This window comes from Phacochoerus africanus, chromosome 5 (assembly GCF_016906955.1).
Source record: "Phacochoerus africanus isolate WHEZ1 chromosome 5, ROS_Pafr_v1, whole genome shotgun sequence".
Classification (NCBI taxonomy): Eukaryota; Metazoa; Chordata; class Mammalia; order Artiodactyla; family Suidae; genus Phacochoerus; species Phacochoerus africanus.
Window position 1 is genome coordinate 19,873,948 of NC_062548.1, and position 22,896 is coordinate 19,896,843.

Here is a 22,896-nt window from a genome sequence, read left to right on the forward strand (position 1 = left end):
TATTCCAAACCTGTGTTTATAAAGCACAGCTTCTTTCTTTCTTTTTTTTTTTTTGTCTTTTTGTCTTTTTTTAGGGCTGCACCCGAGGCATGTGGAGGTTCCCAGGGTAGGGGTCCAATTGGAGCTGTTGCTACCAGCCTGTGCCACAGCCACAGCAATACCAGATCTGAGCCTCGTCTGCGACCTACACCACAGCTCACGGCAATGCCGGATCCCTAACCTGAGCGAGGCCAGGGATCGAACCCGCGTCCTCATGGTTCCTAGTCGGATTTGTTTCCACTGCGCCACAATGGGAACTCCAAGGCAGAGTTTCTTGATGAGGGATATAGCTGCTGTTGGATGAGAACCAGTTTGTTTTGTGTATAGATTTTTAACTTAAAAGGTGTATTCTTGTTTTTCAGAATCTGATCAATAAAATGTGGCTTGGGGTCCCATCTCAGGATAAGATGGAAATCCGTAGCTGCCTGCCCAAACTCCTCTTGGCTCACCACAAAACCTTACCTTACTTCATCCGGAACAAGCTCTGCAAAGTGATTGTTGACATTGGCCGTCAAGATTGGCCTATGTTCTACCATGACTTTTTTACTAACATTTTACAGGTAGGAAGATACCTATAGAAACTTTATCTTGTAAATAGTTTGTTTGTGGAAGTGATTATTTTCTTGTCTTGAGGATTTTTTTTTTTGTCTTTTGTCTTTTGTCCTTTTAGGGCTGCACTTGGGCATATGGAGGTTCCCAGGCTAGGGGTCTAATCAGAGCTGTTGCTACTGGCCCAAGCCAGAGCCACAGCAATGCCAGATCTAGCCGCATCTGCGACCTACGCCACAACTCACAGAACTCACGGCAATTCGGGATCCTTAACCCACTGAGAGAGGTCAGGGATCGAACCTGCAACTTCATGGTTCCTCGTCGGATTTGTTTCTGCTGTGCCATGACGGGAACTCCAAGATGAGGAATTTTGGAGCTGCAGGGGTGGGGTCGTGGGGTAGATGATCTCATTCACCTAACTTTGTATTCTTGACACATGTTGGACCTCTCCGCAGTGGAGAAAGCGGCTGGGGGTGGGGGACCTAGCTGCTTTTAACCTGTTGGGAAGTTTTGCCCAGCAAATATTTGAAAGCCTGTTAGGTGCCGGGTATTGGGTGCAAGGATGAAGCCTTCAGAGACGTTAGAGTTTAGTGAGAAGATAGTGATGCAAATAATAATTACCCGACAATATATGTTCATGGCCGTAGGGAGTATTGTGCCGAGTGCGGTGGTGGCACAGCGTTTCGACTGAAGAGCTGGGGCGTTTTCAGTGGTGATGGTGATGTGAGGTAGTCAAGTGAGAGCCTAGGTTGAGGGGCGAGGCCAGAGCAGGAAGGGCCTTGCTCTTGCAGGGGGTGTCACTGTTTAATTCATAGTGTTTCCTTGGGAACTGTCGAAAAGTTTGGAAAAGGGGGACAGTGTGGCCATATTTTGATGCTGGTATAACAGCACTAGCAACATTGTGGAGTCTGGATTTCAGAGGGGTGAGGATGGAGTGAAGGAGGCCAGGTAGGCTGCTGCTGGAGAAGTCTGGGTGAGCCCGGGGACCTGAGCCCAAGCAGGGGCCTGCCTGGTGGAGGGCGGCGAGCACGGAGGAGGCAGAGTCAAGAGGCTCTGAGCAGGAGCTAGGATGTAGGGCTGAGGGGAGGAGGAAGCCAGACTGCGTTCCAAGTTCCTGGCTCACAGGGCAGGGATGAAGGAAGAGGAAATGGGTTTGGGTAGACGACGGTGAATTCAGTTTGGCAGAAGATGCAGTTAAGATTTGTGTGTTCCTTCTGTGCATGTCTAGTGAGACATGAGGGCGTGTGGATCTGGGGTCAGGATTGGGAAGTCATCCGGGAATAGCCAAAAAGCCAAGAGGAAGATGCTTTTGTTTCTTTGAATCCTGTGATAAAGTTGGAAATGTTATTATATTATTGAGGAAGTCTTGGGCATGTAGGAAATGGGTATAATGAACAGAATATAGAAACAAAATTCTTTGAAAATTGGTTATCGTCTCAGGGACTGTAGGTTCAGAATCTTTCAGAGCAGTCAATCCCATTTTCTCATGTTCTGCTTGCTCTCCCTATAGCATCCGTGTTGCTTCTCTCGTATTACCTCTCAAAGCAGCACAAAAATTCTTCATTTACGATTATTTCGTTTTCTGTAGTGATTCATTTAATTGCTATTGTAGTTGATTGATTGTAGTTGATATCGTGATGGATCAAATCTCATCGATTTATTGAATTGATATTGTGAAGGAGATTTATGCATTTATCCCCTAAACCATGTTGAAGTCTAGCCATGTACTAAGCACATGCGGGGGTGTAGTAATGAACAAATGACCCGCCTTCCTGGAGTTGATAATCCCTGGACGGAGGCATCAGTAAGCAATAAGCAAATAAATTTTTTGCAAGTAGTTTAAACGGTATTGTGAGAAAACGAAATCTGGGGTGAGGAAGAGGAAAATACCAGGGGTGTTATTTAGACGGGATGGCCATGGAAGCCTTTTCCCAGAGGCAGAGCCATGTGAGCGGAAACCTGAGTGGAAGGGATGGAGTGAGCCGGGTGGGCAGCCGGGGGAGCCGTTGTTGGCGGAGAGAATAGCCGTGCAGAGAACCTGAGGAGAGGCCAGGGGCCTTGAGGGTGTCCTCCGACACGGTTGCCTTCACTCCACGTTGCAAAGCAGTTGTGGTAGTAACTCTCCGTGGCTCTGAAGGCGGGAGCCAGGACCTCCATGGAGATGGACGGGACCAGGAAGGTGAGGGTCTGAGGGGGTTCCTTCTTGGGCCGGTTAGTGGCTTGTCTCGCGAGAAGCAGCAGTGGCCCCGCGGGGGAGCATGTCCTTTCTGTCTGCTCATTAAGTATAATTAATGAGGATAGATGAGAATTCGGAAGAGCAGTTTTAGGTGAGGTGCTCCTGGAGGCTCAGTGGGGAGAGTTGTCCTCCTTTCTCCCCCCACCTCCGGCTCTGCACCGTCCAGAAATGACTCCTTTCAGCTCGCGCAGCCTTCCTGACTGAAACACCTCACAGTGGAAGGGGCACTGGACCCGGAGGCAGTGGGTTTGGGGTCTGCATCCATTTTTGTCACAGATCACCTTTCTTTTTTTTTTTTTTTGTCTTTTTGCCATTTCTTGGGCCATTCCTGCAGCATATGGAGGTTCCCAGGCTAGGGGTTGAATCGGAGCTATAGCTGCCGGCCTACGCCAAGACCACAGCAATGTGGGATCCGAGCCGTGTCTGCAACCTACACCGCAGCTCAGGGCAATGCCGGATCCTTAACCCACTGAGCAAGGCCAGGGATCGAACCTGCAACCTCATGGTTCCTAGTCGGATTCATTAACCACTGAGCCACTATGGGAACTCCGGATCACCTTGATTTTAGCAACTCCTGCCGCTTATGTGAGCCTCCTCCTTTCTTTGTAAAATGAGAGTATTGGATTAAGTAATCTTTATAATTCTTTCCAGTTGTATCACTCTCTGCTTCTTAGTCACGCATGAGAACCAGAGACATGAAAGCCATGCCAAGAACATGCTCAATCGCTGACATTTCTGATAATGATAATAAAGTAAATTTTTTCTTCAGGTATTGGTAAACAGGACCAAACTGGTTCTGAAATCAGTTTCGCTATCATATGATCTTTTGATTAAACCATCTGAAAGCTTTTTTGGCTTCCTTCCACTAAAGGAGGGCCTTTAAGATATATTTCCCATATTATAGGCTTTTTTTTTTTTTTTTTTTTAATTTCTGGAGAGCACAGAAGCATTTCACATATACAGGAAAGTATTGCCCCATGGAATATTTGCAATATGAGTCATTCCCACCTGAGAGAGTAAGGATGAGGTCTTGGGTGAAAATAGAGACAAAAGTGGAGGAGAAAGAAAGAAGTGAAAGGGGAGAAGTCAGGAAAATCTTTAGGGACAATCCCCAGAAGGGGTCGGAGTGAAAGGAGGTGCTTAGGAAGTTCTGCTTTATCATGTAAAGAGAAATGGTTGGAGAAGGGAGTTCTCGTTTCCCCTCTGCTGCATTATCTGAGTTGAAGTTGGTGTTAGAAAGAGCCCACGCTTGTGGAAAATGAAGGGAAAGCTTCTGGAGGATGTACTTGAAGTTTTAAAATTCAAGAGAACAGATTTAATACCGTTTGGAACACATCATTACTTGCCGATGGTTTTATGCAGTGCTCCTTGAGGACAGCTGGATTCCTCCTAGGTCCCCGTTAATTGAGTACTGTTCTTTGGGGATGCGTGGTTCCTTGGTCTGCCGTGTGGAGGGTTGTTTTCAAGGGCCCAGAAGTGCCCTGTGTGTTTTTTGAAGTGGAGAAGAGCCTTTCTGTCTGGGCGCACTCCCGGGTGTCCTCCTCTTCCCTAAGGGTCACATCTTACAGATTGAGTACATTAAAAAAACTTAACTCTTTTATCAAGGAATGAACTCCATTTAAAGTTAAATTATGATTACAGAAAATGGTCAGGTGCTTTTGTTTGCTCTTTTATAGATCGTAGCATATAACCCAACAGAATTTTAATCAAACCGTGATTACTTTTACCATTTCTGGAAACTAAAAAAATAAATGCTTGGAATTTTGTGAAAATGATTAGAAAGATGTAAGTAGTGTTATGCTCTTGAAAGTGGACCTTTTTTTCTGTCTCTTATTTAAGGAAACTTTCCTGTGGTATAGTGGATATTGTAGGTTAATTTGCTATGTAGGTATTTGCGACATCATAACTATCATAGTTTAGTGATGTGTATGCATGTTTCTGCTCTGCTGCATGTTTAATCTTGAACTTTGGTGAAGCATGCAAAGCTTCGAACTGTGAAGTTGTTTTAACACCTGAATGTTGGAAAGATATCACAAATTGGTTTACACATATCTTAATCACTAATATATTAACCTGGGCAGAGTAACCAAGGCTCTGTTGGGAGTAGGGACGTGTATAAAAATTATCATGTTAGGTGAAAAAGAGCATTGTTTTCTTGTTTTTAAGTTCGTGGTATTAGAATTTTGTCTTTAAAATAAGATGAGAATCGGAGTTTGTGTCGTGGTTCAGCGGAAATGAATCCAAATAGGAACCATGAGGTTGTGGATTCAATCCCTGGCCTCGATCTTTGGGTTAAGGATCTGGCGTTGCCATGAGCTGTGGTGTAGGTCGCAGACTCGACTTGGATCTGGCATTGCTGTGGTGCAGGCCGGCAGCTGCAGCTCCAATTCCACCCCTGGCTTGGGAACCTCTATATGCTGTGGGTGTGGCCCTACCAAGCAAAAAGAAAAAAAAAAAGAATATTTTGAATAGTTAAAAAAGGTACTTAAGTGTACCCTGTCATTTTTCTAAAGAGTTGACTTTATGTAGCCTGTTCATATAAGATTAAACACACAGAGGTACAGTTGATACTGCGTTTCCATGGGATTTGCATCCTTGGCTATGAGGGCTGACTGCACTACACCATTGAATATAAGGGACTTGAATGTCCTTGGATTTGGGGGTCCTTGGGGGTCCCCTGCCCCACCGAGGATACTGAGGGATGACTGTACTTCACAGGTTTACCTTTAGTCACTCTTCCTTGTATCCTAATTAGCCAAACACTCTGCTCAGAACCTGTCTTTTCTTGGCAGTTGATCCAGTCCCCTGTGACAACTCCCCTTGGGCTGATTATGTTGAAGACAACTTCAGAAGAGCTGGCTTGTCCCCGTGAGGATCTCAGCGTGGCTCGGAAGGAGGAGTTGCGGAAGCTGCTGCTGGACCAGGTGCAGACTGTGCTTGGCCTACTGACAGGTGAGCAGTTGGGGTGGCACCAAAAGGCAGGCTGCCTGCAGATGCCCAGAACCCAGGCCTTGGCACTGAGACATTTTGAGCAGCTGTTTTAGCTGTTATTGAGACCAAGCATAAAAAAAGAAAGTGGTGCCATATTTCCAGCAACTAGCCCAGTGCCTGGCACACAGTAGGACCTCAAAAAATGTGATTTATTTTCCTTTTAAAATCTTTTATTTGGTCCTCACTATGGCTGCGATTAATGAGGTATGGACCAGGTCATAGGAATGTGATTGAAATTCTGACTGCTGCATTGCAAAGTGGATGGCAAGCAGCATTTATTTAAGGTGGCTTGAATTTAAGATTAGGAGAAAGGGGAGGAAGAAGATGTGAACATTTCAGATGCTGAGTAGGGAAGTGAGACAAGGTGTGGAGCCGGCTTGTAGTCGTATGCAGCATTTGCTCCGTCATCTTGTCTGTTGTATTAGAGCCTCGTGACCAGGAGTGAGGGGTAAGAATAAGCAGAAAGCAAACTGCAGAGTGAGACAGAAAGGTGGGGAGAGGGTGGAGCCCCTGCACGGAGAGCGGGCTGTGCCTGCTGAGCTGCCCGTGTAGCTGCTGGTTCTGAGGAGCAGGGCATCGCTAGGCCATGAGGCTGAGCCATGCTGTTGGAAGAAATGTAGGGAAAAGAAGTGTTATATCTCTGGCTTTTTCTATACAGGCTTCTTGGATGTCTGGGAACTTTTTTTTTCCTTTTTTTTTTGCATGTGTTTACAGAAGTGCTTGGCATGTAGTAAGCACTTAAAATTGGTTGTAAGAGTGCTTGATTAAAGGTAACCTTGTCATTTGTACCCCCCATCCTTCCCCAAATGCTTCGGGGGAAACCCAGACCTCAGAGCATTTATTCATTCAGCGCATATGTATTGACATCCACAACCAGGTGTTAAATTTCTAGAGTTAGGGACCATGTCTGATATCTCTTGGCGTTAAGATATTTTTAATTGTGATATGATTTTTTTTTTTTTGGTCTTTTGTCTTTTTAGGGCTATACCTGCGGCATATGGAGGTTCCCAGGCTAGGGGTTGAATGGGAGCTGCAGCCTCCAGCTTACACCACAGCTCAGAGCAATGCTGAGATCCTTACCCCACTGAGTGAGACTGGGGCTGAACCCATTTCCTCGTGGATACTAGTCTGGTTCATTAACCACTGAGCCACGATGGGAACTCCTAAATACTGATGTTTGTTTGATCAGAGGTATCAACACATCGTTTTTCTGAATCTGATTTTCATATGTTGGGTTTTATTTCTCTCTTAAACTCAGTTTTTCCTTTCTTGGTAGGTATCTTGGAGACTGTCTGGGACAAACACAGCGTGACTGCCGCCACCCCACCACCATCCCCGACCTCAGGAGAAAGTGGTATGGTCTGCACACACTTGTGTTCCTCTTTTTAAATGCAATCGAGGGTCTCAGCAGGGTAGCAATTGCTTATCTATGCCAGATACAGATGCAGATTCTTCCTTAATCTATTTTTGGCCTCTCTGCCCCTTGTCTTCTGAGTAGCTTTCTTAGTTCCTTGTGAGTTACTTGTGTTTCTAATATTATATTTTGAACAGCATAGTTCAACATAGTTTGTTTCTTCCTTGCCCATCAGGAAGATGATGCCTTTGATCTTCCGTCATCTACTCCCGTCCCCTTCAGCTTCTGACTGCTGTCCCCCCTGGTGTGGTTTTTCCTTTTTCTCAAATTCGTGGCTGTATGACTCATGCTGAGGTCGATAGGAGCTTGTGGGCATGATGGGTCTGCTTTGCAGTTAGGCAGGGGTCAGGCCACAGGTGGCAGCCCGAAGGGGGTGGGGACCTGGGAGCGTGGAGTGGTTTCTCACCCATGGGCTCAGGGAAAAGTCATGTTGGCCTAGAGAGATGGGAGACCAGTGTGCAGTCATCAGCGATGGCTTACAGCCCTTGAGATGCATTTGATAAAGCGTGGGCATACTTAGAGTGGCCATTAAATAGTTTACTGGGGGCTGATTGCTGTCCACAGTTGTATTAATATCTGTTTCAGAAGTCAGAGTGCAGTTCACCTAAACATGGCTCCTTTCAAGGATGGATGGAAAGAGGAAATTGTGTCTGAGCAGGAACTTTTAGTTTCTAAATGGCTTCTGTTTACACTAAGTGAACACAAATGCTTTTCAAGTAGAGTACATCCTGTGAAACGGCCCTTCTTCCTCTACTGTAAAGGTTGATGTGGCTAATGAGAAGTATTTCCACACCTTTCTCTTTTACCTTAAGGAAATAGGCTGTTGAAATCAGACCTCTCTGAGCCCAGACTGTTCCATGTTGCCTGTTGTTAATATGTGGAAGTTGAAATTCTTGCAGTTACTGAAGTTTTGAGGACTGCTTATAGTTTCCTGACTCCAATTCTGTTTGTCATACTTAGATTAAAAACTGTTAGTCATTGGTCATAGTTCTTAGATCAAAAACTGTTACAGAGTTCTAGAATATATTAAAAGCCTACAGAAAATTGAATTTTATTTGTCCTTAGTGGTAACCCTTCATTTTAATTTTTTTTTTTCTTTTTACTGATTTTTATTTATTTATTTATGTTTGCTTTTTAGGGCCACACCCAGAGCATGTGGAAGTTCCCGGGCTAGGGGCTGAAAGGGAGCTACAGCTCTCAGCCTATGCCGCAGTCACAGCAATGTGGGCCCCCAGCCATGTCTGCGACTTACACCATAGCTCCTGGGTCCCTGACCCCACTGAGTGAGGCCAGGGATCGAACCCACATCCTTATGGGTACTTGTAGGATTTGCTTCCACTGTGCCACAACAGTAACTCCAACCCTTCATTTTTAAGGAGGGTGTTTGGAGTTCCTGTCGTGGCTCAGTGGAAACGAATCCGACTAGTATCCATGAGGATGTGGGTTTGATCCCTGGCCTTGCTCAGTGGGTTAAGGATCCATTGTTGTCGTGAGCTGTGGTATAGGTCACAGACGAGGCTTGGATCTGGCATTGCTGTGGCTGTGGTATAGGCTGGCAGCTATAGCTCCGATTCGACCCCTAGCTTGGGAATCTCCAAATGCTGTGGGTGTGGCTCTAAAAAGCAAAAAAAAAAAAAAAAAATTTTTTTTTTGTTTGAAGTCTTGATTTTTTTTTGGGGGGGGGGGGTCTTTTTGTTTTTTTGTCTTTTCTAGGGCCGCACCTGTGGCATATGGAGGTTCCTAGGCTAGGGGTCTGATTGGAGCTGCAGCCCTGGCCTACGCCACAGCCATAGCAATGCGAGATCCGAGCCGCGTCTGCAACCTACACCACAGCTCACGGCAACGCCGGATCCTTAACCCACTGAGCAAGGCCAGGGATTGAACCCGCAACCTCATGGTTCCTAGTCAGATTTCATTAACCACGACGGGAACTCCGAAGTCTTGATTTTTAATATCAAGAAAAAGCAAAATAAATTGAGACCAGGGGGTGGACTAGGGAGTTAAGTAATCTTTTAAGCTGGTGTACTTAAGAGGTATACTTCCTCTTTTTTTTTGAAAGAGAATTGCATGTTCATTCGTTACCTTTTTTTCCTCTTTATGACAGTTGCAAGTGAAGTCATCAGCTCTTGCTCCACTGGTTTGGGCAATGCTGATGATTTAATCAACATTTATTTGCTTACTAAATTGCCTTGGTGTCCTTAAGACACCAAGTTAAGCAGTCAAATTCTAGAAAATCCTTTCGCTTTCTTGACTTTGAGTTCAGTTTTATGGAGAAAATTCATTCTGAGGAATCTTAGGGCCCAGAGAGTAAGCCAGAGAATTCCTAAACACAGCCCCGCAGCAGCCCCTGCCAGTCTCTCACTGGCCTGCCCAGCTGCCCCTCAGGCTTGGCCCTGTGGGCTTTTGGTCTCTTTTCTCATATACTTTTTTGTAATGTCATATTCTGTCTGCTCACTTGCAAAGAGTAAAATCCCTGCAACAGCTGCTCTCACAGTCTGGATGTAGAACAAGGTTTGACAGGTGTGTGTAGTTTACGTCTCAGAATAGTTCCCCGAATTGTTGCCTCGTCTCCGAAACTCACCTCAGTAGATCCGAGTCCTGTGAAGCCGGTGATGGTTTACTTTCCTCATCTACTCATTTACAAATAAGGAAATTGGGGTTCCTGGCCGGGGTGGGGGTGGGCGGGTAACGTGCCCCGAGGTCACATCTCCAGGAAGGGGTGGGACAGGGACGTGGACACTCTGTCCTCACTTGGCTGTCTCAGTCACTCTCAGAGAGCGGCTCCCTCCTGAGCAGCGAGGGAGCCTAGGAGGTGGGGATGCGCCCTCTGCGGAGGCTGCGGCTGCCTTCCGCACCCTTGCAGCCTCAGCCTCTCCCTCAGCCTCTCTTGTCCTCACTGCTCTTTGCTTGGCAAATGGGAAGAAAGTGAACCGAGGGAAATCACATTGATACTGTAGTTGTGAGTTAGCTTTGATGGTTCGGTGCTAAAAATGCAGGGGCCATATTCTCCTTGCCCACGTGGTATTTAGTTGTAAATATAGATCTGTGCATCCGCTAGTGATGGTAAGCTTTTCAGGGTGAAGATGTCTTAGCCCGAATCCGTGAGACCAGTTTACACCTTCCTGATTTTTTCGCAAACTTTCCAAGGTGCACGTGTTTGTGCACTTGCACATCTTTTCACCTCCAGAAAAGTAGGGCTTGGGAAGGTCAGTCACAACCCCGGTGATCTTGTTTCCTCCTCCCAAAGCTTCCTTGAAGAGTTTCCCCCCCCCATTTGACTGGACGGAGGCTACAGTTAGGTCCGAGGCTCTCAGTCGGGGTGATTTTATTACCCTGCAGGGGATGTTTGGCAATGTGGAGAAATTTGTGGGTTAACACAACTGAAGGAAGAGGGTACCACTGGCATCTGGTGAGCGGAGGCCAGGGCTGCTGCTGAATATCCTACAGTGCACAGAACAACACTGGAGAATCTTTTACCCAAATGTGAATAGTGCTGAGGTTGAGCAGCTCTGAGTGAGTCACGTAGAACTGAATAGAACACATACAGAATTTCAGTAATTAAGAAAATTAAAAAGGGGATCTTTGCATGAAAAGCCAGTGTCCCACTCATGTCTGGGTCATTTCCAAGTTAGTAAATGCCCTGGCATTGCCCACGTACTCCTTCGTGGGAGTGGATACGTTATCACCACCAGCATCTGGCCCCGTTCAGGGACCATGATGTCGCTCACAGGTTTTGTGATCAGTGTGTCCTGGTGCACAAGGAGCTTGTTAGAGCTCCCTCAGCTTTGCTCTGGAGATGTCGCAGCATGAAGCAGGCTCTCTCTTCCCTGGTGGTTTCTTTCACTTTGATCATGATACCATTTTGGAAAAATTCACCTACGATTTACTAAAATTCCTCCAGACATTTAAAGTTGAGTAAAATCATTTTTATTGAGAAACAACATTAAAAGACACTTGTTTTGGAGTTCCCGTAGTGGTGTGGTGGAAATGAATCCAACTAGTATCCATGAGGATGCAGGTTCAATCCCTGGCCTCCATCAGTGGGTCGGGTGCGGCATTGGCGTGAGCTGTGGTGTAGGTTGCAGGCACAGCTTGCATCCTGTGTTGCTGTGGCTGCAGCTCTGATTGAGCCCCTAGCCTGGGAACTTCCATATGCCATGGGTGGGGCCCTAAAAAAGCAAAAAAAAAAAAAAGAAAAGAAAAGATACCTGTTTTGAGGGAAGAAAATCAGAGATCATCCTACCCACATAAACAGGCTTTACCTCTTCGTAATCCTGTTCCGTCTTTGTCCTCATGCTTATATCCTTTTACAGTTTGGGTCCTGGTGTACACATACTGTTTTACTTACAACTTTAGATTTTTAGATTTTATATATTTTTCTATATCTGAATATTAGCTCTCTGACTAATCTTTTTTCCTGGCTGCATAATTGTTCCTGACCTGGCTTCTGGGAAGGAGCATAGTCTTTGGGCCAGACCTGGGTTTTAGTTTTAGCTCTGCCTTTGACTAGCTGAAAAACTAATCTATCTGTGTTTTAGTTATACTAACATTGTGTAAATCATGCAGATAATAATTATACTTACGTTAGAGCTGGGAGCGTTGAATGAGAACATGTGTGTAAAGTGCTAAGTGCAGCACCAAGCAAATAACAAGAGCATACGAAGTGGTTCTTATCACTGTCTTAGATGTTAATAGTAAACACCTTATTATCATTGATGTTTTGCTTTTTTCCCTTTCCTTGGACTCCCATTCTGGAAAAATTCCTCTGAACTAAAGAATAGGGTCTTTTTTTTTTTTTTTTTTTTTGCTTTCGAGGGATACTCCCGTGGCTCATGGAATTCCCAGGCTAGGGGTCGAATCAGAGCTACAGCTGCTGGCCTACGCCACAGCCACAGCCACGCCAGATCCGAGCTGCGCCTCTGACCTACACCCCAGCTATGGCAATGCTAGATCCTTAACCCACTGAGCGAGGCCAGGGATTGAACCCGAGTCCTCATGGATACTGGTCAGGTTAACCACTGAGCCACAATGGGAAGTCCCTCCTTTTTTTTTTTTTTTTTAATTTAAATTGGCATATAATTGACATATAACATGGTTAGTGTTAATTCCAGATATACAACATAATAATTTGCTGTAGGTGTATATTGCAAAATGATCACAAGTGTGAATCTAGTTAACATCCATTACCACCCATAGATACACATTTTTTTTTTTTCTTATTTTACTCTCTTAGCAACTTTCAAATATATACGGTCAGTATTGTTAACTCTAGTCACTGTAGTGTACATTACATCCCCAGGACGTATTTGCCTTAAAAAGGAAAGTTCGTACCTTTTTACCACCTTCCCCCCTTTTGCCCACCCTGGACCCCTTTACTTTAAAAAAAATTATTGAGGCCCTCAAAGAGTTTTCTGGGTTTTATCTATTGATATTAAAACTAAGACAGTTCGGAAGTACTTAAAAGTAACTGTGATGAACTCAGTACATATGTACAGATAACATACCTTTTTATTTTTTTATTTTTTATTTTATTTTTTTAACAGATAACATATCTTAATGAAAAATAACTTTTCCAAAGTAAACAAAAAGATGTACTGACAAGAGCGGTATTACTTTACACTTTTGTCATTCTCTTTCTTACGTAGCTTAATGAGGTAACTTTTGCTTTTTCTCTGTTGCATATCACATAGACTGTCGCCTCTGGAAAGCTCCGTGGTACACTTGTAAGATAATAAAAGTGAGGAAGACAATAGTATTCTCTTAAAAAGAGTTATGAATTTGTGAACCCCCGAGGTGCTGGAGAACCTCTACTGTATATTAATGCTTGGTTGTGGGTTTTTTTTGTTTTTTAAAAGAAGAATTACGTACATTGGTTTGTAAGCGAGTTGATCGTGTGTATCTCAAAGGCCTTTTGTGTTTCAGGTGACTTACTGAGTAACCTGTTGCAGAGTCCCAGTTCAGCCAAACTGTTGAATCAGCCAATCCCCATCCTTGACGTGGAGAGTGAGTATATCTGTTCCCTGGCCTTGGAGTGCCTGGCCCACCTCTTCAGTTGGATTCCTCTCTCTGCCAGCATCACCCCGTCCCTCCTTACCACCATCTTCCACTTTGCGCGCTTTGGCTGCGACATCCGGGCCAGAAAGATGGCATCAGTTAACGGCAGCAGCCAGAACTGTGTGTTGGGTCAGGAGCGCGGCCGGCTTGGGGTCCTGGCCATGTCCTGCATCAATGAACTCATGTCCAAGAACTGCGTGCCTATGGAATTCGAGGAGTACTTACTGCGTATGTTCCAGCAGACTTTCTACCTCCTGCAGAAAATCACCAAGGATAACAATGCCCACACAGTGAAGAGCAGGCTAGAAGAACTCGATGAGAGGTAATGCAGACGGGTGTGGAGTCAGCTGTGCCCTGACAATGGGCCTTGACTGTTGATCCCGTTGTGTGCTGCCTAGTGTCTGTAATCCTCTTTGGTTTCAGAATCTGGGGCTCCTGGTGAGAACAGGAGAGGTAGGTGTGAACCAGTAAGTCTGAGCTTAGCTGGAAGGGCTAGGGTGGTCAAGGGAAAGGAGTTGAGTTGGAAAAGTGCTTGTGAAGTGTGTAGGTTGGTTGTCTTCTTTGCCCATCCATCTCCTGTCCTCCCTTCCACCCTGGTCCGCCCTCTTCCTCACTCTTTGCCTGCAGGTCTGACTTGGTGCAGAAACTGAGACTGCTGCTCATGTGTAGCCAAGAGCGGGAGAGGAGGCCTGTGGAGGTACAGGAGCTGTACTCGCCCTTCCTCGCCTGAGGTTGCTTGTCGGTTCTTACTCTTTGACTTTCCCCAAGGGGACATCGCGCAGTGTGTAGGAATGTTGTCATAATTGTGTGTTTTACACTGGCGGCAAGTTCTCCTCACAAGGAAGAAGTTAATGTGGGCACATGTACCTGCGTTGCTTTGTTGTCCACCTGAATGTTCAGAGCCTTAGCATCCCCTAGCTTTTCTTCACGGAGGACGCCAAACGATGACCCCTCAGGATGCTGAGGCCCCCGTCTCATTGTTTGTTTCCCTTACAGACGATTTGTCGTTTATCTGTCTTACAGCTTTCATTACTATGACACTACTGCGGTGTGAAAATGAGGGGAAGTTGGAAATTTATATTAAGAGCATTATGTTGACTGTTCAGAAACTTTCAAACAGATAAATTGTATTGAATTAGTAAATATTTACTACAGATTGGCAGCAAAAGTTGTTAGTATCGTAATCAACTTTTCCCAGTACAGAGTTAAGCCGTTTCCTTTTCCTTAGAGTAAGTAAGTAGCGGGATATAAAGTCGAGTGCCTAACGTTAAGACAGTTTTCGTGCTTTTTAAACTTAGCAATTTTAATAACTTCCTAAAGTTAAAAACAATTGGTACATAGGACTATTTTGGTTTGGTTCATTGTAAACAAGCTTTATGTAAAATTTTCTTTGTGTAATCCCAAAAGAACTCATAATCTGGTATGGTAATATGTTTTATTTTTCATCATTTGGTGTTGCTTTCTATTTGAATTCGAAGGCATCAACATTCAGACACACAGCTTTATATTACATCCTTTCCAGCTTTGGTTAAGAAAGGCTATATTTTCATACGTTAAAAAAACCACAACAGTAACCTGACTGCTTATACGAACTCTCAGATAGCAGTTGTTTTTTCACTTTTACTTGTAGTCTAATGTTTGTTATGGCTTACATTTGGGTCATGTAAAAATGTCATCATGGATGATCTATGTACTGATTTTGTCTCGTGTAACTTTTGTGCTCTTGGTTTTATATTTTAATCCTATGCTTCCTATTGCCCTGCGAAAGCTGAGAGGTACCTGGAAGCAGAAAGGTGACATGAACAATACTGTGTGCTTGCTTCCTGGCTGTTGGGTCCCTTACCACTAATTCTAAACAGCTAAGTCCATTCTCAGTTGTTTAGGCGCTGCTTAACCAGGTTTCTTGCTGCTGCTCTTCTCTACTGCCTTTTTTTTCCTAACTTTCCACTGCTCATTAGCACCTGTACCAGAAGGTGGGCAAGGGAAAGAAAATGAGGTGAAATAAAATCTGGAGTTTTAGCCACTGAACAGTCTTACTTGTATTTTTTTTTTTTTAATTGGGTTGGAGATTAAAATAAAACTGAGATTGTGCACTCTTTGGCCCAGGACTTCTCCTTATTCTTTTATGGGTGGCAGGGAATTGAGTGCATCTTCCTGGAAAGCCGTAAACTGGTTGATGACTTTGAATAAGCTGAGCAAGGAAAGAGGTTCCTGCTCTTGAGTATTAGTGATTGAAGGCCTCGGAGAGAGGTCTTTTTGTACTTAACTATCTCTAAAAACAGTTGATTAGTGCCTTAGTGTTTTTCAAGTATTTGGTCCCATGATCCTTATCAAACAAATTTTTTTTTTTTTTTAAGCTGCAGATAAGCTTACCTAGGGGTGGTGCTCCCACAGATTGGCCTCCCTCAGGGTGATAGGTCCCAGGAACAATATGGGACATTTTCTTTACAGGCCGGTTTTGCTCTTCTGAGTAGTAGTCATCGTCTTCCCCTTTATTATCTCATAGATCTTTGCTTAAAAACAAAAACAAAACAAAACAAAAAAACCAGCTTTTTGCAGTTAGGGTTTCAGAATTGCTTTTAGGGATCATTTAATTTTTGGCTAAGGCCTAGTTTTTCGTTCTTAATCAGTCTCTGATACACGATTTATGGAGGTACAGCCATCTCATTTTCTAATCACCTTTTGGTATTTAGGGGCTTAAAATGACAGTTTCTGACATGTGAGAGTGATGATGTGCTGTGAATTTAATAACAAAGGTCTTTTATCCTTGCAGCTGTGACCCACCCTCTTCTGTGAAATGATTTTTGAGTACAAATGAATTGGGGATTCACTGGGATGTGAAAAGAAAGAGCACTGGATTGGGAGTCCCATGAGCTGGCTGAGTGGCCTTGGCCAGTCGCTTTATCTCTCTGGGCCTCGTCTGTAAAATGAAGCAGCACTAAATTGTCCCCGGGTCTTATCCAGCTCTGACAAACAGCCCTCCTCCCTTACCTTTGACCTCAGTTTTAGAGTGGATTGGGATGTGCTACGTTTAATTAGCATCAGGAGCCAGAGGGTGGGGATGAAACGAGAATTATATTGAATATCTTCGCAATATATGAATATCTTAGCAAGCCTGACTATGCCTTACCTGGATACCCTGCCTTTTGTATAGCCTTGTTTTGTTTTGGGGTTTTTTAGTGCATTCGTTTTAATATTTCGGCCTCCGAGCAAAGAAAAGCAGCCTTCTAGACGTGCCGCATTGAAATGACAGATGACCTGCCCATTGACTTTTTAGTGTCATTTCCTTTCACTTTAATGGGGGCATAACACTGAGTTAGAAAATATGAGAGCACTAGCTTATAAGATGCCTTTCTAGATAGTGCCTGAGGATTAAAGTTGCTTTTCTGCTATGTTTCAGGTGGTAATGGAATGAAGGGTTGCCTGACCTGTAGGTAATTGTTGTAGGCCTTTATATTTTTAACTGACAATATGTTATAAATCTGTACAGTTGTGTACTGAAAGAAATTTGGATTGAATTTGAGTTCTCTTCTCCCGAGGTGGCCGAGTTTCTGACTGGTGCCTTTTGTCTTCTTGTCTTATTTAGCTACATCGAGAAGTTTACTGACTTTCTGCGGCTCTTTGTGAGTGTTCACCTAAGAAGAATTGAGTCCTACTCCCAGTTCCCCGTGGTGGAGTTTTTGACACTTCTGTTCAAGTACACATTTCATCAGGTAAAGCACCAGAGCTGCCTGTCCCTTCCCACCCCCCAAAGTCTGCTTTGTTACTTTCGGGAGAAAGAACGTCTTTGTGCACTTTCTCAAACCTTTCGGAGTTCTCTTGTGGTGTAGCGGTTAAGGATCTGGCGTTGTCACTGTAGTGGCTTGGGTCACTGCTATGGCCTGGGTTTGATCCCTGGCTGGGGAACTTCCACATGCTGTGGGCATGCCCACCCCCTCCAAAAAAAATTTATCATAATAGTGCTTATCATAATTTATCATAATAGTGCTCACTGTGTGAAGAGGAACACATTGCTCTTTCGTAACAACCCTATGAGGTGGGTATTATTATCATCTCCATTCCACAAACTGAGGCACAAAGAATAACTTGCTGAGCATCGTACAGTTAGTGTAAGCAGTGGAGCCAGGATTTGAACCCATAGAATCTGTGCTCTTAGCCACTAGTATGTTGGAGAAGCCAAATATAGAAAATGTCTGAAATTCAAGTGTATAGTAGTTCCAATCTGTAACTGTCACTACGACGTCCCACGAGGAGATTATAAATAGTGACGCTCTCAGGAGTTAAGCCTTGGTGGGTCCAGTTGTCTCCCCCATTCAGCAGATTTTTTTTTGTCTTTTTGCCTTTTGCTAGGACCGCTCCCACGGCATATGGAGATTCCCAGGCTAGGGGTCGAATGGGAGCTCTAGCTGCCGGCCTACGCCAGAGCCACAGCAACGCCAGATCCGAGCTGCATCTGCAACCTATACCACAGCCCACGGCAATGCTGGATCCTTAACCCACTGAGCAAGGCCAGGGATCGAACCTGCAACCCCATGGTTCCCAGTCAGATTCGTTAACCACTGTGTCATGACGGGAACTCCTCAGCAGATGTTTTTTGAGCTCCTGTTGTATTTCAGGAACTAGACATAGAACCCTCATAAGCAAAGTACTTTCCTTCTCTGAATTTACATTCCAGTGACCCGGTATTTTTTATTTCTCCATATATTTTAGCAGCTTTATTGAGATACAGTTTACATACTATGATCATTCACCCATTGTTTACATACTATGACATTCACCTGTTTAATTGTACAATTCAGTGATGTTTGGTAGATTTATAAACTTGTGCAGCCATCATCACAGTCCAGTTTTGGACATTTCTGTCATGTCCTGTCACTTTTGTGTCCATTTGCGTGTCTTTTTAAAATAAGCTTTATGTTGACGTATCACACACATATGGAAAAGCACATAAATCATACACGTACAGCTTCATGAGTTTCCCCAGATGAACCAACCGTGTTACCACGACCTAAGTCAAGAAATAGAACATGACCAGCACCCCCAGAAACCCCCTCGTGTCCCTTCCGTATCACTTCCCCTTCCTCCTCTCCAGGAGTAACCTGACTTCAGCATCCCAGCTTAGTTGTGCCCCTTTTAGAACTTCTCCAGATGGAAGCATACAATGTATATTTGTTGTGTGTGGCTTTTTTCACTCAGCATTACCTTTACAAGATGCACCTGTGTTGTGAGTGGCAGTAGTTGTCATTGTTTTATAGAAAGTCAGAAAATCCACGCCATGCTGATCTGGGCTACTTTTAGTTTTTGGTGATCATGAATCCTGTTACAGTGAACTTTCTTGGACCTGCCTTTTGGTGTCATGTGTATCTCTTTCTGTTGGTATATATTGGAGATGAAGCTGCTGGATCAGTGAGGGCATCTGATGTTATAGGTTTTTTTTTTGGTTGTTTAAATATCACTGATACAACAAGGCTAGAGGAGAGGCAAGGATGGAGGCTAGGAAGGAGTGTGTGTGTGTAAGTAATAGGGGATTTGGAAAGGCCTGGGTGGAGGAGGAGGGTTAAAGGTTAAAGTGACAAGACCCCTGATAGAAGGGCCAGTGAGTGTGGAGCAAGAAGGAAACACTCTGAGCTCATCAGGCCAAAGAAGGGAGAGAAGAAGTGATGAGATAAAGGAGGTGAGGTGGAAGGAGAGAAACATCAGAGGTAGGAGAGTTTCGAGATGGATCCAGAGAAATCTTAAAGGGGACCAGGAAAAAAAAAAAAAAAAGAAGGATTTGATAGGTCCCTTAGAATAAGTGCAGCAGAAATGAAAGAGATCGAAGGAGCCAATGCTGAGGTCAGAAAGAAGGGGTTTATTTGGAAAAACAGAATGAAAGTGTCCTGCAGTTTTGCTCCCTATTTAAAATAGGATTTTAGGAGTTCCCATCGTGGCGCAGTGGTTAATGAATCAGACTAGGAACCATGAGGTTGCGGGTTTGATTCCTGCCCTTGCTCAGTGGGTTAACGATCCGGCGTTGCCTTGAGCTGTGGTGCAGGTGGCAGACGCGGCACGGATCCCGCGTTGCTGTGGCTCTGGCGTAGGCTGGCAGCTACAGCTCCGATTCGACCTCTAGCCTGGGAACCTCCATATGCCACGGGAGCGGCCCAAGAAATGGCAAAAAGACAAAAATAAATAAATAAATAAAAATAAAATAGGATCTTAGCATACGTGGTATAGAAGAAAGCTAAACATGTTTTGGAGGCTGCATGTCTTATGCCTACTTCTTTGGACATGGACCCAGAAGTTCTGGTTCTTTCTATTAGATCTCTGTCCTTGGACAAGTCTTTTAAATTTCCTAAGGAGATGGACTGCAGTGGATGTCGTTAGGGTCTTTCTGTGTTCTCTTCTATGATTCTTCCACTAGAATTCTATGGGTTAGTTTTCTATTGAACTGAAAGCAGTGGTTTTATATATATAATGTGTTATATGCATATACCGGGAAAAGAAATAGATTGATCATGAAGCAAACAGCAAGCTTCTCTCTTCTTCCCTCACCAGCAGGTCATTGTCAGCTGGCCTCCTGTGTGAAGACTGCTTTTCTGGGTATAGACTCCTAACTGTGGGTGTCAGTGGCCTTGAGGTGCAAGCAGAAGCTGATTCTAGCTGGAGGGGCTAGAGGGGCCAGAGTGGCAGGAACCTGGAAGGTGCTCCAGGTTTACCAGAGAGGAGGCCACCCTTTGCTGGAGAGGTGGGGCAGGAAAAAGATGGCAGGGTGCACTCTAGGCTCAGGAGCTGGTAGGAGAGTTCTTTGGGATAAGAAAAAAAAATTTTTTTGGGGGGGAGGGGGTCTTTTTTTATTATGGCCACACCCATGGCATATGGAGGTTCCTAGGCTAGGGGTTGAATCGGAGCTGTAGCCGCCAGCCTACACCACAGTCATAGCCACGCTGGATTCTGAACCTACATCCTCATGGATACCAGCCAGGTTCGTTTCCGCTGACCCATGACAGGAACTCCCTGGGATAAGTTAAGAATAAAAAATAAAATTGCTCTCAAGCGGGAGCTTTAAACACTCATCTCTTCATTAACAGTGTAGCCTTAGGAGTTCCTGTTGTGGCTCAGCCGTAATGAACCTGACTAGTATCCATGAGGATTCAGGTTCAATCCCTGGCTCCGCTCATGGGTTAAGGATCTGGCATTGATGTAGGCCGGCAACTGCAGCTCTGATTTGACCCCTAGCCTGGGAACTTCCATATGCCATGGGTGTGGCTATAAAAAGCAAAAACCAAAACAAATATAGTGTATTCTTCCTTTATCCTAGTTTAATTATCTGTAAAGTGGGAAAATGGGTCTTTGTTCTTGTTTAGAAGGTCATTGTGAATGTACTTTGCCTTTTGTTCCTACGATTCATGGACATTTTAGGACTGGTCAACATATTTTTAAAGAATACTCATGGAGTTCCTGTTGTCCGACTAGGAACCATGAGGTTGCAGGTTCGATCCCTGGCCTTGCTCAGCGGGTTAAGGATCTGGCGTTACCGCGAGCTGTGATGTAGGTCACAGACTCGGCTTGAAGCCTGCGTTGCTGTGGCTGTGGTGTAGGCCGGCAGCTACAGCTCTGATTCAACCCCTAGCCTGGGAACCTCCCTGTGCCGAGGGTGCGGCCCTAGAAAAAAGCAAAAAAAACCAATGGTCATAAGACACAGATGGTGGTAGTATCATCCTTTAACCATTTCCTGTCTTCTGATTCTTGGCCTGCATTTTTTCTTTCACCCACGTGTCCTGCACAGTCAGTCCCTCTTGCCACTCGTCCTCCCCAGGCGTGTGTCTCCACTGTTACTTTCCTTGCTTGCCTCTGAGGTGTCTGTATAAGCATATGATTTCTGTCTTCCTGCTCCTTCTCTTGCTCTATCATCACCAGTTCCTTTTTGGTCTCACAGTTACCATTTTGCTCCTTCTTCCTAAAACATGCCTGAACTAGTGTGGCCTATGGGAGTCTTTTTTCCTCCTTCTTTTTTTTTTTTTTTTTGTCTTTTTGCTATTTCTTTGGGCTGTTCCCACGGCATGTGGAGGTTCCCAGGCTAGGGGTCTAATGGGAGCAGCAGCCACCGGCCTACGCTGGAGCCACAGCAACGCGGGATCCGAGCCTCGTCTGTGACCTACACCACAGCTCACGGCAATGCTGGATCGTTATAACCCACTGAGCAAGGGCAGGGACCGATCCCTCAACCTCATAGTTCCTAGTCGGATTCGTTAGCCACTGCGCCACGATGGGAACTCCTTTTCCTTCTTCTTAAACAGTGACTTTATTTTTGTTTTTATTAGAACAAATTTTTTTATTATAGTTGATTTACAATGTTCCATCAATTTCTGTTGTACGGCAGAGTCATCCAGTTATACGTATTAGCCAGGGAGTCTTTAAGATCCACATTCTGGTTCTGTTTTTGTTCCTTATCTTGTCATCTTGGGCCAGTGACTTTACTTTTGAACCTTGGTTTCTTCATCTGTAAAGTGGGAAGAGGAAAAATGTCCACTTTCCAGGATTACCTTGAAGATCAAATAGACCAGTGCAAATGCAAACAAACCACTTGGAGATAAGAGTGGTATCATTTGTTTCTTGAACGGACTTGCTGGGATCTTCAATGAGTAACCAGCCGAATCTGAAAAGTAAATCTGAGTACAGGTACATTTAAAATACGGGTCTGTAGAGTTCCCACTGTGGTGCAGTGGGTTAAAGGATCCGGTGTAGGTGATAGCTGCTGCTCAGATTCAGTCCCTGACTGGGGAACTTCCATATGCCATGGGCTTGGCCTTTAAAAAAAATAAATAAAGGGTCTGTGAGGACTCTGTGAAGTTGTATGACTCCAAAAGTGCAGTTAGTCTTGGTGACCTTAATGGTCTGTCCCCACAGCAGGGTCAAAGGCCAGACTGTGGGCAGCACATAAGACTTCAGAGTGGGGCCTGTGCATAGGATGTGAATGGTGGTGTTTCAGATCCTGCAGCGGGTGTATATCTGCCCTGCATATTTTTTTTTTTTTTTAAACCACCCTTGAGCCACATGGTAAATTCTCAATTCAAAGGCATGAGAAAGATGTGTATAATTGCAGAGTACTTTGATGTGGCCTTAAAATTTGGATTTATGTGGTGGTTTTTCTCAAAACACTTCCACATGCATCTGATGGGTTATATGTTTTGGTGAGTGGACTGGTAGGTATTTACTTAAAACCAAGGAAGGGCAACTGGGTGACCTTCTTACAGGAAGCACAGGCCAAGACTACATCTCTTGGCTGCACGTTGAGGGCCTGTCCACAAGCTTACCCATGTTATTTCCATGGGCCTTAGGAATCGTTTTTTTCCTGCTTATTCTTTGGGTTCATTTTGTGTTCTGAGGATGGCCCTGCTAGTGGTCCTGATTGAGGACCAGGGCTCCCCTGGGGATTGTGAGGTTGAAGTTTGCCACGTTTACGTTTATAGTTTCCCTGCCTCAAACCTTCACTGTTCACCAGCGCTGTCTCTGGACAGATTCCACAGGTGCCCTTGTAAACTTCTGGATTTCCTTGGGTCAGAAATGGAAGGAAACGGATCCAAGAAGATGATGGTATTATTTCTTTCTAAACCTAATCCTGCCACCAAAG

General features: G+C 44.6%; 1 protein-coding gene across 1 annotated transcript in view; it reads left to right on the forward strand.

Moving 5' to 3' along the window:
- The window catches only part of XPO6 (exportin 6), a 108,002-nt gene that overhangs the window by 40,298 nt on the left and 44,808 nt on the right, over positions 1 to 22,896 (forward strand). The window contains exons 4-8 of the mRNA XM_047780235.1: positions 402 to 599; positions 5,617 to 5,776; positions 7,092 to 7,169; positions 13,152 to 13,605; positions 16,870 to 16,996. Of these exons, the coding sequence (XP_047636191.1) occupies positions 402 to 599; positions 5,617 to 5,776; positions 7,092 to 7,169; positions 13,152 to 13,605; positions 16,870 to 16,996 (1,017 nt within the window). The remainder of the gene's footprint in view (positions 1 to 401; positions 600 to 5,616; positions 5,777 to 7,091; positions 7,170 to 13,151; positions 13,606 to 16,869; positions 16,997 to 22,896) is intronic.